This window comes from Diplotaxodon limnothrissa, linkage group LG5, assembly GCF_057381915.1.
Source record: "Diplotaxodon limnothrissa isolate DT_005_m linkage group LG5, D_limnothrissa_male_GT1.1, whole genome shotgun sequence".
In the NCBI taxonomy this organism is placed as follows: domain Eukaryota; kingdom Metazoa; phylum Chordata; class Actinopteri; order Cichliformes; family Cichlidae; genus Diplotaxodon; species Diplotaxodon limnothrissa.
Window position 1 is genome coordinate 18,567,169 of NC_140600.1, and position 17,802 is coordinate 18,584,970.

The following is a 17,802-nucleotide window of genomic DNA, read 5'->3' on the forward strand; positions in this document are numbered from 1 at the left end:
GGAAGCTATTGATCCACATGCAGGTGCTGTATGGAAGATGTAGTAAATGTTACAGTAGTGTGGGTTTAGTTTGGTCTTTTTATGAGCTGGTGGAGAGAGGGCCTTCTTCCTGAACATAGCAACACTGATATATCACTATCCAGGATTACAGCAGAGTTGTTCATTCCTTAACACATGACTGGAGTTCAGGTATGGGCCTAAACCACAGGATTTGCCCTGCCCTCTGTTTTCACATTCCTGTCACCCCCACACCTGTATTACCTGGAACAGATATCTTTAATACACAAACAGATAAAAGCTTTAGTATTTCCATTTGTGGAACAGTATTCTTAGTGGACCTGCATTTTATTTTATTTTTTTTCCCATTTTTTAAAAATGTTGTTTTGCGATTCTCCTTATTGTCTTTAATTTCACAAATAAGAAAAAATATACTGTCACAGCTGCGGCGGCAGTCGTGTGGGGTTGAAGGGAAAGGGACCCAATCGGGGGCACTGACGATGCAATGAGTGAGCTTTATTTACATGAGGTGATAATACAGACAGAGCAGAGATGGGACAGACGGGAACTAAGAACAAACCTAAACTGGGACAATCTAACAAACAAATCTGAATCCGTAACTGACAGGAAAACATACAGGGTGGAACACGGGATGACACGACACAGGAAGAAACACGGAGGAAACAGACGGACCAGTAACAAGCAGAAGAAAACACAGGGCTTGTATACACACAGGAGCAATCAGGGAATGGGAGACAGGAAGGAAACAAAGCCGGGAGAAATCAGAACTGACAAGACAAGGGGAAGCAAAACCAGACACACTACACACAGGACAGGGACCATCAAAGTAAAACAGCAAATACAACAGGTATGAACAAACACGAGCTTAACACAAGACATCAGACATGGCAACAGGGAGGGAACACAGAGACGTGGGAGCAGCAAAGGCACAGAGACACAGAACAAAAGGAGCTCAAAAATACAAAACAAATATCAAACGTCAGAACAAGAAAATCCTAACAAGAATTAACCTGAAACATAAGATAATAATCAAAACCACTGAGTCCACAGACTCAGCACCATGACATTTACAATAAAATGCTCTGAGTGTTCAAGTAAGGCAGAAAGGTGCGATATAAAAACCAGTCCTCATGATCAAGTCCTCATGTTTAGTTTTGCCTTTGGTTTCGATTTCTTCTGCTGCATGTGTATCTTTTTCAGGTTTTTTTGTACAACTCCACTTCAAACTACAGAACTTGAGATTGTGTATAAAATGTAAATAAAAACATATTGCAATGATTTGGAAATCTCAGAAATCCATATTTTACCTACAATAGAACTTAGAAAACAAATCAAACGGTTAAAATAAGACATTTATGATTTCAAGAAAACATGAGCTCATTTTTAATTTGATGGCAGACACACATCTCAAAAAAGAGGGACTGTCTAGCTGATAACAAGGTTCTTGACCTCGATCAAAAGCCTACATCTCTGATGGTAAAAGGGTCCATTAGTTCCTTTGGAATTGACAGATTACATCTGGAAATCTGGAAAGACACCGTCAATGCTGAAAGCCATGTACAGGATTTAGAGCAACATGTGCTCATTTATTCATATGATGTCTTTTTCAGGAAGCTAATGCTAAACAACATACTGCATTACTATTAAAACAGTATGGCTTCATAATAGTAGAGTCTGGGTGCTGGCCTGCATGCAGTGCAAACCTTTCATCAACTGCAAACATCTGGAGCACCATGAAATGAAAACCATGACCAAGAAGACTCAGAACTGTCGAGCAGCTAAAATTCAAATCAGCTGTGTGAATGGGACAACATTTCTCTCCCAAAAGTCGGGAAGCCGGTGTTGTGCCAAAAAGTGATTGTCTGCCAAAAACTGATTTCCGGTATTTGCCAAAAAGCGATTGCTCATATTTAAAGTGCTATCGTCCCTATAAGTAACTTGTTGGGCTATAATATGTTAAACATATGTCAAATGCATCCCTTATGGATGACATAAAGTCATCTTGAGCCACAAACAACATTCGTGTAACAAGATAGAAGCCGCAATCAGTTTTTGGCAGTGACTTTTATATAACCTTTATTTATGCAGTAAAAAAAATCTCATTAACATTAAAAATGGATTTTGTAAGAGTAAGTTGCCCAACAGGACAGCAGAAATGGCAGCAAATATTACAATAGTTCTGTAAAAATATTTTAAGTGAGGATAAAGGACCGGATTGGTTATAATGTAAGTACAAGTTGTAAAGATACTTAAAAAAAAGAAATTTTTTTAATTCTTTATGTAACCCCTTTGTATCCCCTGTTCACCGAAGTCTATTTACGAACATACGTAAAGATATTACACATAAAAACTACACAGAAACATCAGTTTTTGGCAGACAATCACTTTTTTGGCACAAAACCGGTATGCCAGATGGCCAGTCCAGCAAGTCATACCTTTTGACGAGCTTAGCTCATTCTGAAGATTTCCTGATTTCGTTCAACCCTGCTTTGGCATCTAATGAAAAAATTGCAGATGATGGAAGGCTGAGATTGTATTTTGATGTGTATTCTTGAAAATGTCTGCGATATGATTGGAATAGAGCGCTGTGTACTGAAGTGGCATAAATGTACAGGAGCATTAAAGGCAGTAAAACAGCTGGTCTCAAGATGTGAGTGCATGGTTGGCATCGTATAGCCTCACAGGTACCACACAGGCAGTCTGTTACACCAGCAGAGGAGTCTGAATCCACATTTTTTTATTAGGTTATAGTAATAACTTTTATAACGTGATGTGTCTTTGCTCATAATTATTCAGTTCTAGCACTGATTTACATAGTAGTACTAAGCTAAGAAGAATGACTTATGTCTCAGCTGTCCAGGTTCATGGTAGGCGCGAGAGCCTGAAAAGTTAACAGGACTTCTTCAGTTCTTTTAGTTCTTAAAAAAAAAACCTCTTTCTCATCATATCAATGACCGAGAAGACAGATGGTGTGAAACAGGAGTGAAAGAGGTTATCAATGTCCAATGTGAACAACCATCATTGAACAGAGGCGGTGACTTACACCAGCTTTAGCCACCTAAAATGCAGTCTTGAGATCTCTTCCCAGGATCTTCAATGAACACTCACACTATTCCTTAGGTGACCTCACATGGCAGAGTGGGGCAAGGTCTCACAGGGGGTTTCACCCTTAACCCCTGGTGATGGTAATGACCCACGCCTTTTTTCCACAACTTGGCTCATATGAGGACCCTCAGGATTACTTCCAAAACCCCACTAGGGTTTAAATACGTTGTTCTTTCTCCACTATTTGTTTTTAGAAATGAAGAAGCATCTTCAATGAGAGGTGAAACATCTTTTCTTAATATTTGTCTTTTTATAAAACTTTACAAAGAAAACAACTGTATTGCAGACTTCAGTTATGTTAATCTCGCATCATACTGGCAAAATATTACCATTTACCATCAATGTGACAGTTCTGCGTGTTTGCTGACCTTGCAGTAAACCTCAGGCGTCAGCTTTGTGCTTCCTGCCATTTGCATTTGTCATTGTTGTGAAAGTTAGTTATGTAATTAAAAGGGAAAAAGGAACAAAAGGAGGGAAGAGTAAGACTAGTATGTACAAAGTGTTCTTTTTTTGGGATCGGGCTGCTTTTGAAATCATAAGACAACACACACACACACACACACACACGTAAGTATCTAAAGCAAACAGAGCAGAGCTACGTGACTGACAGGAGGAGTTGTGTGTACCAGCTGGACTGAAAGTTGCTGAAATCCATCTGTAACAACAGCCATCTGTCATCATGGTGTAATTATTCCTTGTACATTAATTTGAGAAAAAAAAAAAAAAAAATAGTGTGAAAGGCCAAAATCAGGAAAAGCTGAATAACCAGACATAGGCCAGTGTAAAGTCCAAGTCTTTATTCATTGTAAGCAGTTAAATACATTTCATGATTCTCACACTTTCAAATATAATCCACCTGTTAATAAGACTTAAGAGCAGTGCATCGGCATATTTTCATAATGTTGTAAAAAAATAAAACCTGCAGTTTCTCCAGTTCTTCAAACAAATGCTAAAATGACTAACCGTTACATTTTACTGGTCCTACATATTATTCTCCCGTCCTCTCTCTGAGTGTAAGGAGTCAGCACTCACTTCTCAACAGTATATTTTTTCTGGCCTCTCCTTACCACACAGGGACCTCTGCTGCGCTGTAGCGTTGTCCTGTACACAGCTGGACTTCAGCTGGAACTTCACACTATAGTTTTGTATTTCATATCTCCTCTGAAAGAGCAGCATGATTAGTCAGAGGCCACAGTCCACCACTGATGCGCTAACCTAAGCCAAACATCAGGTAGATTTTCTTTGAATAGCTCTAAGTTCATCTTCAGTGTTATAAATATAGATTATAAAAAATAAATGCTTCATCATTATAAACCACAGAGCTTCAGAGTCAAACTGAACCACAGTTTTGCTTAAGAATAAAAGACAGTGACTAATAAATGGAGATAACCAGACAATTTAATTTGGCTGTTCACAGCCTTGAGCTTCATCCCATGTGTGTACCGCTGCAAATCTCCCAGGCAACAAAATGAATACATTTTTAAGGCTGTTTGTCAAAAATATTTCAAAATGTAGTGCTACTCCTGGTTGATCCTACATTTGCTGAGTCCATGACACAAATGTAATTAAAAAAGACAAAAAGAGCCCACTCTGAGATGACTCTGTTTAAGCTCTAAGTCTTTTGATTTCTGTACTTCAACCGCTGAGCCTATTCTTCGTCGTCATCCTCGCTGATCTTCACCTTCACTCTGTGCCAGGCGTTACTCAGCAAGCCCCTCACATTCCAGATCGGACTGAATGTGTCCGGCTGCGTGTTGTAACTGTTGTCCACTGCCTTGCAAATGAGCTCCAGCTCTTGGGCCTCTGGAGGAAGAGGAACCGTTATCTCCCACAGCTTCCATGCCCAAGCTCGTCCTAGTGGGGGAGAAGTTTGATCTCCTTCCTTGTTGCTGCTCTTCAACTTGGCCTCCTTCCACGTCTTCCCTCCGTCCACAGAAACATCGACGCGTATCACCTCTCTGCCCCCGCCGCTCCAAGCATAGCCCTTCACAGTCAGCATTTCTTCGCTGCGATCGATCACGGAGCCTTCTGCAGGTGTGGTAATGGCAGATTGAACAGGCAGCTCTTGGATGGCTGGAGCAGATTTGTAGTCCACTGTGTCCCAGTCTATTCCAGGGGCGAAACCTTTGTAATCTTTCTGCTGCCAGTGGCTGCTGCTCTCCTGTGCACTGACTACTATTTTACCCAGCCACTTCACGTTGCGTGTGCCCACTACACCTGGTACAACCACACGAATGGGGAAGCCATGGTCGGCTGGAATATCCTTGCCGTTCATTTCATAGGCCAGCAGCACATCACCCTCCTCGCTAACTGCCTTATTTATAGGGATTGAAGCACCGTACGCACTCCCTGTTATTTCTTTATCCAGTCCTTCAAACTGAACGTGGCGAGCCCACTGGGCTACATCTGGCCCGTAACCTGCAGCCAGCAGGACATCCCTGAGCTTGGCGCCGCTCCATGTCGCATTACCAATGGCACCAAAGCCCCAGTTCAGTCCCTTAACCTGCCGGATCTTATTCATCTCACTACGGCGGTTTCCTGCACACTGCAGGGTAGCTGTGATGGTGTGTTTGGGGAATCGAGTCTTCAACTCTTCTAAAGACAGTGTGAGCACTCCTCTGGGTAGCCCCTCCACATGTAGGCGATATAAATCAGGGTCCACCTGAGGAACCGGGAGGTGGTTTCTTTTGAAGAAGAAAGCAGTGGGCGTGATGTAGCTGTCAGCGAGGATTTCAGGCGGAGGTTCAGCATTGAAGGGCTTGAGGCTGTTGGTGCGCAGGGCAGGGTGACGCTCAGGGTCAGAAGAGTAGGGGTCTGATGATTTAAAAGTAGATTGCTTCTTCAGGTCTTCTGCTTTCAGCTCACCAATCTTGCATCAACCACAAACACAAAGATTTTATTAGACCAAAACTGCAACTGAACTTCTCTTCAGCTCAAGAAGCTAATAAAAACATCAGCCACACATTTTTTCCTCAGTGACCACTTGAGGGAGTGCCAGCATTCAGCTTACAGCCATGAGGTTTTCCTCAGTATATAGTGTGCAGCAGACCTTTTCATATGTGTCTGCATTGAACAGAAGGGCAAGATGAACAGCATACATTTAAAAAGTTAATTTAAGGATAAATTCAAGCGATGTGCTGCGAAAGCTCATCAACCTCTGTTGCAATTTTTCAAAAATATCTAATGAACAGCATCTACTGTTTTATTATTATGTCAGCTTTTCTTTTGAGTGAGAACCTTATTAAAAGAAAGAGCTCTGCAAGCTTAGCAGTGGGTATGTCTGTGTTGATGTCAAATGAAAGGCTCACACATGTGTTGAGGTCTGCAGTTTGGTTTAAGTGCAAATTTCCACACAGCTATACTTTGTAATATCCCGTTTGACACAACTATTTCCACCCATAAGAAAGTTTTTTTTCCTGGTAAATTTCTATGAATAGCAGTGTTGCTAAAGCTTTTACACCCACGCTCCCCTTTAGCTAACTTACTACAGGGGTGATTATGTTAAACTCTAACCAAGCTCAGTGGTTACACCTGATCTTTTAATACTGAATAACAAACCCCAGTGCAGTACATTTTAACTCCTTAGTATGTAACAGCGCTTTAGTTAAATCAACAGAAACAAGCGGGTTTCTCACCTTATACTCAGAGAGGATTTCCAGCACATGCTCCTGATTGTGTACCGCATAAAGCGACCAGAAGGGCTCAATGGCACCACCTGCTGCCATCATGATTTTCTCCCCACCAGGGTGTATGGAAACAAACTCGGTAATGTCATAGACACCGCCTTGGTAGGTGACCCAAACGCCATCTTTCAGGGAGCGATGCCTTGTAACTTCCTCCTGGCTGATGATAGGAAGCGGGGAGCTCTTCTCTATAGCCTGCACAGAAAGAGGCATCAGGCATCAGTTTCTATCAAAATAGCAATAAACTAATGGTCATGCACAGACCTATATACTCCCTACTTATATTAAAAACACCAAAAAGTTCCCTGGGATGTCAAAAGAAGAAAATATATGAGCTTTCAACTTTTCAAATTTGAAGCGCTACTGCTGCTTACTACCTTAACATAAAACCGTGTGGCCTTTTTTATTTGACTAGATAAACAACCAGTAAGCAGCTCCTTGAGAGTTAGCACTGACTGCTTGCATACGAGCCTCATTAGGTACAGCCTAATTCCTGGAAAGACATCAGTTGACATTTAACTGTTAAAGTTAGAAAATGTCAGACTTGGCAGTTTGAGAAAATTATGCTGTCGGTGCTGTTAATCTGGTTGTACTGCTGATAAAGGGTTTCTGTAACGACCGTGGACTTTGCATGGCAGTGCTCTGTTTTTGCTTGACAAACTCTGAAGGTACAAAATCTGCTGATAAAGATTTTTGCTGAGACGGTGCAATTTTAAATTTTCATTTGCTGCTGTGGTTAAAAACATATGTAGTTAGCATAATTTAGCAAATTATGGCAAAAAAAAAGTGCATTAAACTTTAAAAAGAAAGTAAAAATGGACAGATATTGTCCGTTTGTAACCTTGTGACGGTGTAGACCATATGCTAGTACAGCCCCTGTGCCAGCCAGCAGTCCTGCCAGGACGTGTCTCCAGCTGGCACTGAAGCCATATTGGTGAAACCTCTGGTCATTGCTGCTGCTGCAGAGACGAACTGCACACGATGCAACTACAGGTGCCACCTGATTTCTGAGAACATTTTAAAAATGGAAATATAACTTTGACATATATACACACAGCAAAACCTACTAGTAAAATTCTAATGAGAATGAAAGTTTGGTATGACCACCTTCATTCTTAAACACAGTCTGACTCTCTTAGGCAGCTTTCTTGTCATTTCATTAACTAGTCTTCAGAAGGCTAGGCTTCTTGAAGGACATTTAAAGCGCTTCTTTGGAAGATGGCTGCTCTTTGTTCGGTTCTCTGTCATAATGATCCCACACTGGGTCAGTAAAGTTGAGGTCTGAGCTCCAGGATGGCCAATCCATGACTGATGCATGCTTTTACTGCACTGGCAATGTGTTTGGGTTAAGCTGAAAAATGTTCTTGTCAATCAGACACTTTCCAGGTTTAAGGCACTTCTGCATTTTCTTTACTTTTTATTCACTGGAAGCTACAGCCATCATTTGTTTACAGATTATGCCTGTGACAGAAAGAAGAAGTGCACAATGCAAGACAAAAAAAAAAAAAAACTAAGACATCCTGTAGTTGTCAGTTTTCTGTCAGTTTTAAATGTTCACCAGGAAAAACCTGGAATATATGTTGCTAATTGCTACTGTAGCACCAAAATAAAGTGCAAGCTTTTAGATTTATTGTACACTAAAAACGTAACCTAAAAACTCGTAACACTAAATTAATTTGCAGGTACACAGTCTGTTAACCAGAAAAAGTTGTCTTAGTGGAGCTCAGCTACTGAGCTACATCACAAGTAAATTATATGAAATAAACATTAGAAATACGTTGTTATAATAATGTACCTGTCAATGCTGAGCGGGCCAATTGGATTCAGCCTGTGGCAGCGTCTGAGGAGCAGCATTGCATTGACGTTCTGACAAAGAAAGAGAAATAAAAAAATAAAAACAAAAATAAAAATAAAAAAGCACATGAGCATCATCTGGTAGCTGATCATTATTTTTCCATCCACACTTTGTTAGCAGGTCTTAGGGGCAGATAAATGTACTTCTGAAAATGTCAGTAATGTGAAACATTTCAACAGAGTTCCCAATTTTTACTTGTATAATTCAATGTTGTTGCACTCCTCGAGAAACTCCAAACTGTGTGTACACTTACAGCCAATGGGTTTTGAGTAAATGACAAACAGAACTTTAAAATGTTTCCATTTCTAATCAACTGACCAACAAGCTGTTACTTCATCCTTCAAAAAAAAAAAAATAGCCAACCAGCTGAGGGGGAGTGAGCAGGGAGGAGGGGAACGAGGAGGCCAAGGGTTCAATTCACTCTTGTATGTTGTCCAGCAAACAATAAAAACTGAGGAATAGAAGATTGACTAACCCGAGAATCGAGAACAATACCATACTCATTTACAGACCACTGATAAACCAGAAGATATCACATGACATAGCTGTGCTTTATCAGGTGATTACACATATCTTATCACAACAGCCATAAACATTACTTTGACTTATCTGACAGCTTTTAAAGAAGCAGCACAGTTACAGTCACTGAGGAAATTCAGATTTTCAAAGACTTTCAAGAATGACGTCATTAACTCCTGAATCTAACCACTTTCTTTTTTTTAACAGAAAGCGTTGTGCAACCACCGAGTCATGTGTTCACAAAGCTGAACAGAAGTAATGCCATGACCTCAGTCTGTCTCACTCAGAATGACAACTGAAAATTTCACTTTTTAGCAGAAACATCACCAAATCTAACCTTTCGGAGATGTTACAACTGAGCATATCACCATAAACACAACTGTATTGGTGTAAAATAACAACAGGGCTACAGAAAAACATCTGTGTGTGTGTCTAACCTGTAGAGTTAAGCTTACCTTATATTTTATCATATAAAGTATTGGGACCAAACTTGGTACAACGCTCTGCACGATTCTGCACTGTTGATTTCAACTACAAACCTGATTTGGACAGACTGTATTTAAAAGATGACACAGCTTTTACAGTGGTTCTGGTTTTAAATGTGGATGTATACTAGCAATCATGATTCTTGGCAACATATTACTTTATGAATGGGTGTAAGACGAGCGACATGCAGCAGTATTGTTACAAGTATGCTAACATGTGACAAAAGCACAATGATGCGGTTTTTGTTGGCACCCACAGCGATAAGAAAAAGATAAATAGATATAGAAAATAAATACATAAAACCTTGATTTATGATTTGTATTTATGATTTACTCCAACTTGAAAAACAGATTTTTGTTCATCAAAAGGCTTGAAATAACAAGAAAATGCATAAAATCCTGTTAAATAAGGTATCACAGACTCTTTGTGTCTGAATGGTGATAGATGGTGAAATATCCATATGAATTTATGGGTAGAAGTTCATAGGCCACGATGCAGGGTCTCACACTATACGGCCTGATACGACCTGAGTGCTCAAACTGTGCATTCATAACATGAAGCTTATCATACAAAATCTGTCTCTCGCTCTCCCTCTCTCTGTCTTTCACTCACTCACACAGGCACACACACCACCACCGTCAACTTTGCTAAATTACTAATGAAAAACATTGACCAGGCAGCTGTGATTGAGCAGCAATGTCCATCCAGCTCTTTTCATGGTTGTTGTAGTTGTGATAATTTTGTGAGGCCACATTGAAAAGCCTCGGATACGGAAGCGTATCAATATAATATCACGTTATTACAATATACAGAATTATCACGTTCGTACAATATAAATATTATATAGGCTACATCGCAGCTCCAGTCACGCTTCCATCAATGTCTTTCTCGTCTTTTCCCAGAGTAACAGCCAAACAGGAGGATCTATTGGCTAGCACTGCTTAGCCTTGCACGCATTCTTATTTTAAACTTAACCCATATGGAAAAGAAATAGTAAAAACTTATGCGATTACTCATGAAAGTGGCCACTTTCATGAGTAAATTATATAAGGCTTACATGATTTACTCATGAAAGTGGCCATTTTCTCATTACTTTCATACATTTTAGTAAGTATCCAAAACATATAAGTTTCATTATATAATTTTTCAAGGGATCTTATATCCATTTTCACTCTTATATGCTTTTCATACAAGTTTCACACAAGACAGATACAAACTTTATAAGATTTATATATATCTTTTCCATATGGGTTAATCTGGAATTCATTGCAAACTGTTTGTGCGGGATATGAATGACAAGATTTTGTTTTTCTACAAGAGTTAGTAAAAAAACATCTCCAGTGTGATCGAATCTTCTTGCCAAACATCCACAGCTTTGCAGTGTATACAGCACTATAATGACCAGAGCTAATTCTTTTGAAAACCTTATATCTTTCCACAGGTCTCAACTTCATCAGACATCGCCTAGACAGAGCTGGATGAGGCCAGCGCAAAAAGCAGCCTAACCGACTAAGATGATGGATCCATGGGGTCAGGAAAGCCAGAAGCAGGGCTGGAGAGGTACCTTTCATGTCCATTCACTGGAGGTGTGGCTCTATTGCATGGTGTTCCTCACATCAAGAAGCTGTTGATCAAAATCAATACAGCTCTTCCTGCATCTGGAGCTTGTGAAGGACTTCTCAGTCATGCAGGACTCCTGTTCACTGATAAACAGTGACAGCTTCACAGCAAGAACCTTGAGAGCAAACTGCTGCTGAAGCTTACCATCACCTCACTGAGTGAAGAAATGGCACATTTTTGCTAAATATGCAGAAATAGATGCACACCCATACAACTTATGGTAAACTGAGCTGCCTTGTATGTACATATGATGAAGCTGCCTCGTTCTAATGTTTTCTCTGAGGCTGCTGTGCCATTTGGAGCAAAAATGAATATAAAGTTTACAGCATATCTTGTCACTGGAAATTGTTTGCACTGTTTATATATTTATATTATTTACTGTAGGTATTGGTGAAAAAAGCTTGTTTGAAAAATGTTGTGAAAATCTGAAATCTTGAAATTAGAATTGTTGTGCCTTATTTTGTTGATTTTTACATATATTCCTTTTGAAAATACTAAAATTTGTATATTTATTTATTGTTTGTCTGATAGCATTTATTTATAAAAATCAGACATTTCAAACAGTTACTCGCTACTTGCGTCTTTTCACCAAGTACTTTTTTACTCTTACTCGAGCAACTTTTTTGAAGACTACTTTTCACTTTTACTTGAGTAATAATATTTTAAAGTAATGCTACTCTTGCTTGAGTACAATTTTTGGATACTCGACCCACCTCTGAAATTCAACCACAATCAGTAACCACAACCACAGACACAACTTCCCCCAGCACAGCCTGCCAGGGCAGAGCTCAGTCGCAGCTCTGAATGGTGAAAGGACGAATGAATAAATGTATGTTACAGCCTTACCAACTGATCTAATCAGTCACCATCAGCATTTATATCATCCAGTAGATGGAATTTTAAAAAGAAAGGGATAGGATAAACGCCAATCACCCATGTTATGAGTGTTAACATTGCGTAATTTGTCCAGCCTTGGCTTGGATTTTACCATCTTTGGTAAAATCTTTGGAAAGCAACAACAACAACAACAACTGATCCCAGCAAGGTCGGGCAGAGCATAAAGGAGTAAATAACAACACACAAATGTTATGTAAATATGTGCCTCGAAGAAAAAAAAAATATTGGCCAATATATTGGAATACTGAATTTACAAATCAACAAAATCTGCAAAATCCCATATTTGGTCGGGTTCAACATTTTTTGTAAAGTGCTAAATCACCTTGTTTCTGTAGTATCTGCTAGTATCTGCATGGTGTTCCTCAAAACTAACACTATGGACAGGACATACTTACACTTCATATGTTACACTTCATAAAGTAAATTACATGTATTAGCAGACTTATATAAAATGTATGAAACTAAAATGAAAACAATATAAAATCCTGCATTTCAGAAAAAGTAAACTAAAAGGACAATATGTACTTTCAAAACAACCAAGACAGAAATAAAATACAGAGGAATGTCCTTTTTAGTTTGGTCAAACCTGGCAAAACAACCAGCATGGACAACATCATCATAATAATAATACCAAAAAAGGAGTATGAGGGCACAGAAGCTCCAGGTCCCTGCTGGTTCACGCTGAGTACACATTAGCTAAACCGGTTAGAGGCTTCTGATGACAAGCGAGGGAAAAATCTATTAAAAATCTTCACTGACTATTTTATATTAACCACAGCGAACCAAGGCGGCAATAATCCTAATGAATTCAACACAAGCACAGTTTTAATTTAAATTTTATTTTATTTTTTTAAAAATGGCAGCACTTCAATGTCTACGTAACAAACATGCCGGCGTTGCGCTTCATCACCATCCTCACGGCTAACCTAGCTAACATTTCAGTTAGCAAGCATGCTTCTTGTAGCCCTTCCTCACCCAACTTGTAAATAAGTCTTCATGAACAGAAGAAATCAGTTTTCTCCCGCTTTTTGGTCCAAACCGCAGCGCACTCACCTCTCTTGTGTTTCTGTGTGCAGTGTTCTGTGTTGCTCAAGATGCCCGAAGGACAGCTACCCTGTGGATCTCTGAACTTACCCACACACACACACAGTGAACGAGGAACGTTCAAGAAAGCTACTACTTCATCCACGTAATGACAGCACAGGGCACGCTTCATCCGCCGAAATAATTAATAATAAAACTAAATTTTGAATATTCTGTCTTAAAAATAAAACAACTTCACTACTAACTGTAACAAATAAAACACCTTTTTATACCTTTAATTAACCATGTACACCTCGTTATTATTTTTTTGCTGCAAAATATAAAACAATTTATTAGCGTATTATCATATAGTTATTAATGTGATATCAACATCTATGGCAGAATTTTACATAACAGGCATTATAAACAATTTGCTAAATTGACTGTGCCAGCAGTGACTTTAACACGCTCAGCTCTAGTTAAATGACCAGATAATCCTGAACGCACCTGATTGACAGGTTAAATACTAACTGGTATGCAAAATACAGCTTGTCCTCCACACCCTGAACAAATGCACAAATGTAGAAGCCACGAAAAGCCTTCATGCGCTGCTAAAACGAGCAAATATAATGAATGGGAACAGCCTCACTTTCACAGAGACAAGAAAGCTCTGAAGGAGCTGCTAATGTTCCAGACACAAGACTAACTGAATGTATTGTTTCTTCAATCAGCACAGCAGTTTCCCGCTTTGCTCATGTAACCGAGGACAAGGGATGAGTAAACGGGGCAAAGAAATAAATTGATCATTTATTTATTACATGAGTTAGACATACAAATAGTTGGGTTGCGGTCACGTGGTTCTGATGACGTGCGGAGGCAGCGCGATTTTTGAGTGGAGGGCGGAAGTAAACATGGAGGACACTGTGGAGAGTCAGGAGAGCAGCTATTGTGCAACTTTAGACCCCGTTTCTCGGGAGAGATATAAACAGATAGTTAAAAAATATATCGGACGTGATCTTTATTTATATTTTAAGTCTGTGGAAAGATGTCATGGTTGGTTTGCAAGCTGTTTTGTAATTTCTTTATTTAGAATGACATCTTTCCACAGACTTAAAATATAAACGTACTATCAATTACAACCTAGTGGCAATTTCAGCTTCCTTTTACATCATCTTTATGATTCAATTCTGTCATAATCAATTGAGTCTGATTTTGCTTTTCAAAATGAAAACCCAATATGTGTTGAAACAGCAATTTTCATTTTTAAAACATTCTGAAATAATTGAAAGAGTATATCACATATGGACAAATTCGACGGGCCATTAATTTGAAAGGCGAAATCAGACCAACATGAAATTTACATGGTTTTACTGTCGGGTTGGATACTGTTGATCTAAAGTGGAATTATCCTGTGGAAACAGCATCTTTCAATTTAAGAGCATTTTGAAATCGTTAAACGAGTAGGTCGTCTACGGGCAATTTGAAAATACTTTTATTTTGGAAGGCAAAATCAGAGTGACTTGATCTTAACATCGTATCTCTGTGGGGTTGTATACTGTTGATTTAAAGTGAAATTATTCTGTGGAAACAGAAAATTTCCTTTTTAGAGCATTTTGAAATCACTTAAAGTTAGGTAAGTTATTGGCATTTTCAACAGGCCATTATTTTGGAAGGCAAAATCAGAATGACTTGAAATTGAAGTAGTACCATGGTGTGGATGTACACTTTTGATCTAACATGGATTCATCCTGTGGAAAGAGCAAGTTTCATTTTTAGAGCGTTCTGAATTCTTTAAAAGAGTAGGTCGTATATCGGCAATTTGAAAAGTCTTTTATTTTGGAAGGCAACATCAGACTGATTTGATATTGATATGGTATCACTGTGGGGTTGGATACTATTGATCTAAAGTGGAATTATGCTGTGGAAACAGCAATTTTCCATCTTAGAGCATTTTGAATTCGCTCCAAGAGTAAGTCATATATGGGCAAATTGAAAAAGCTTTTATTTTGAAAAGCAAAATCAGACTGACTTGAAATTGACATGGTAACATCGTGAGGTTGTATACTGTTGATCTAAAGTGGAATTACCCTGTGGAAACTGAAATCTTCCTTTTTAGAGCATTCTGAAATCACTGAAAGTTAGGTAAATTATGGGCATTTTCAACAGGCCATTATTTTGGAAGGCATAATCAGAATGACTTGAAATTGATATGGTAACATTGTGAGGTTGTATACTGTTGACCTAAAGTGAAATTATCCTGTGGAAACAGCAATTTTCACTTTTAGAGCATTTTGAAATCTTTAAAAGAGTAGGTTGTATCTTGGCAATTTGAAAAGTCTTTTATTTTAGAAGGCATAATCAGAATGACTTGATATTGATATGGTATCACTGTGGGGCTGTATACTGTTGATCTAAGGTGGAATTACCCTGTGGAAACAGGAAATTTCCATTTTAGAGCATTTTGAAATCACTGAAAGTTAGGTCAATTGTGGACAATTTGAAAAGGCTTTTACTTTGGAAGGCAAAATCAGAATGACTTGATATTGATATGGTATCACTGTGGGGCTGTATACTGTTGATCTAAGGTGGAATTACCCTGTGGAAACAGGAATTTTCCATTTTAGAGCATTTTGAAATTGTTCCAGGATCAAGTCAGATATAGGCAGTTTGAAAATGCTTTTATTTTTGAAAGCAAAATCAGAATGACTTGATATTGATATGGTAACATCGTGAGGTTGTATACTGTTGAACTAAAGTGAAATTATCCTGTGGAAACAGCAAAATTCTGTTTAAGAACATTTTGAAATCGTCAAAAAAGTAGGCCGTATATGCTCAATTTGAAAGGGCATTTATTTTGGAAGGCATAATCAGAATGACTTGATATTGATATGGTATCACTGTGGGGCTGTATACTGTTGATCTAAGGTGGAATTACCCTGTGGAAACAGGAAATTTCCATTTTAGAGCATTTTGAAATCACTGAAAGTTAGGTCAATTGTGGACAATTTGAAAAGGCTTTTACTTTGGAAGGCATAATCAGAATGACTTGATATTGATATGGTATCACTGTGGGGCTGTATACTGTTGATCTAAGGTGGAATTACCCTGTGGAAACAGGAATGTGCCATTTTAGAGCATTTTGAAATTGTTCCAGGAGCAACTCAGATATGGGCAGTTTGAAAATGCTTTTATTTTTTAAAGCAATATCAGAATGTCTTGATATTGATATGGTAACATCGTGAGGTTGTATACTGTTGATCTGGAGTGGAATTACCCTGTGGAAACAGGAAATTTCCATTTTAAAACATTTTGAAATCACTGAAAGTTAGGTCAATTATGGACAATTTAAAAAGGCTTTTATTTTGGAAGGCATAATCAGAATGACTTGATATTGATATGGTATCACTGTGGGGCTGTATACTGTTGATCTAAGGTGGAATTACCCTGTGGAAACAAGAATTTTTCATTTTAGAGCATTTTGAATCGTTAGAAGATTAAGTCAATTATGGACAATTTCAAAGGGCCATTACTATGAAAGGCAAAATCAGACTGACTTGATATTGATATGGTATCACTGTAAAAAGACTGTGGTTGGAAAGTGTTGATATAAAGTTCAAATAGTATTTGGAAATACGACTTTTGCTTTTAAGAGCATTATTAAGTCATTGAAAGAGTAGTTCAAAAATGAAGATTCACAGGGCTTTTACTTTGAAATCCAAAATAAGATGGCCTTGATAGTGACAGGGCACAATTAGGGTACAAGGCTGTGTCATATAGATCTAACATTAGAGTTTGTAAAAAAAAAAAAAGCCTAAATTATATGTTATTATGTTCTTAACATATCTGTTAATTCACTCGAAGTTGGCTTTTATTTTGAAATCCGGTTTCCACATCCATTCCCGTAATACTTTGAATACACAGGGAACGTAAAACAAACTGGAGGCTGGCTTGACTGCAAGTCTCGAATTGGAGGCTGGCTTGACACCAGTCAAAATCGCCTCTGCACATCGATGCTGTTCTGCCTTAAGCTTCATTCTTTTCTCTCGTTTGAGAACTGATTCCGATCTGGGTTTTCGTTCGTAGCCGAGATTGACCGTCGGAGCCCAGTCCTCCGACTCTTCGTCATCCAAAGCACTTGGGCAGCCTATAGTCCCAATCAAGTCAATATTAGACTACTAACTTAAAAGCACTAAGTAAACGAGAATTTAACGACAACCTAATGCTAATAAGTTCGTTTGCAAACATAACATTACCTCTGACGAAGTGGTCGCTGCAGACACGGGCATTGGCAGACTCTGCTCCTCCCGACTGTAAACGTAAATTTAAAATCCATTTTTTCCTACGTTTTTCGGTTAGAATTTTCCATTTTTCTCCTCTTCGTTGGGCTATTTTTGGTACCCTAAAATACCGTTTATCAGTTTCTCGGGTCGACCTACTGGAGCATCCGTAAACACAACAGGACATAGGCATTTTGCGTACTGTCTGTCTGTGATTTTGCGCTTATCTTTTTCACTTCCGACCGCCAGTCAAATTTCGCGCTTTACGTCGACGTCACGTCTACGTCAAATGAAACCTAGCTATTCCCAGTCATTTCCA

At 38.7% G+C, this 17,802-nt stretch overlaps 1 protein-coding gene across 2 annotated transcripts; it reads right to left on the minus strand.

Moving 5' to 3' along the window:
* Positions 1-3,915: 3,915 nt before the first annotated feature.
* Positions 3,916-13,466, minus strand: suox (sulfite oxidase). 2 transcript variants are annotated; one of them, XM_085353204.1, is made up of 5 exons: positions 13,237-13,466; positions 8,602-8,672; positions 7,648-7,813; positions 6,759-7,001; positions 3,916-5,992 (listed from the first exon to the last, which is right to left on the minus strand). In XM_085353204.1, the coding sequence occupies exons 2-5, from the start codon at positions 8,658-8,660 to the stop codon at positions 4,772-4,774; spliced, it is 1,689 nt and encodes a 562-aa protein (XP_085209330.1). In that variant the 5' UTR covers positions 8,661-8,672; positions 13,237-13,466; the 3' UTR covers positions 3,916-4,771. The 2 variants fall into 2 exon arrangements, with proteins under 2 accessions (XP_085209330.1, XP_085209331.1); XM_085353205.1 differs by lacking the exon at positions 13,237-13,466 and adding an exon at positions 8,857-9,280.
* Between the last annotated feature and the right edge of the window lie 4,336 nt (positions 13,467-17,802).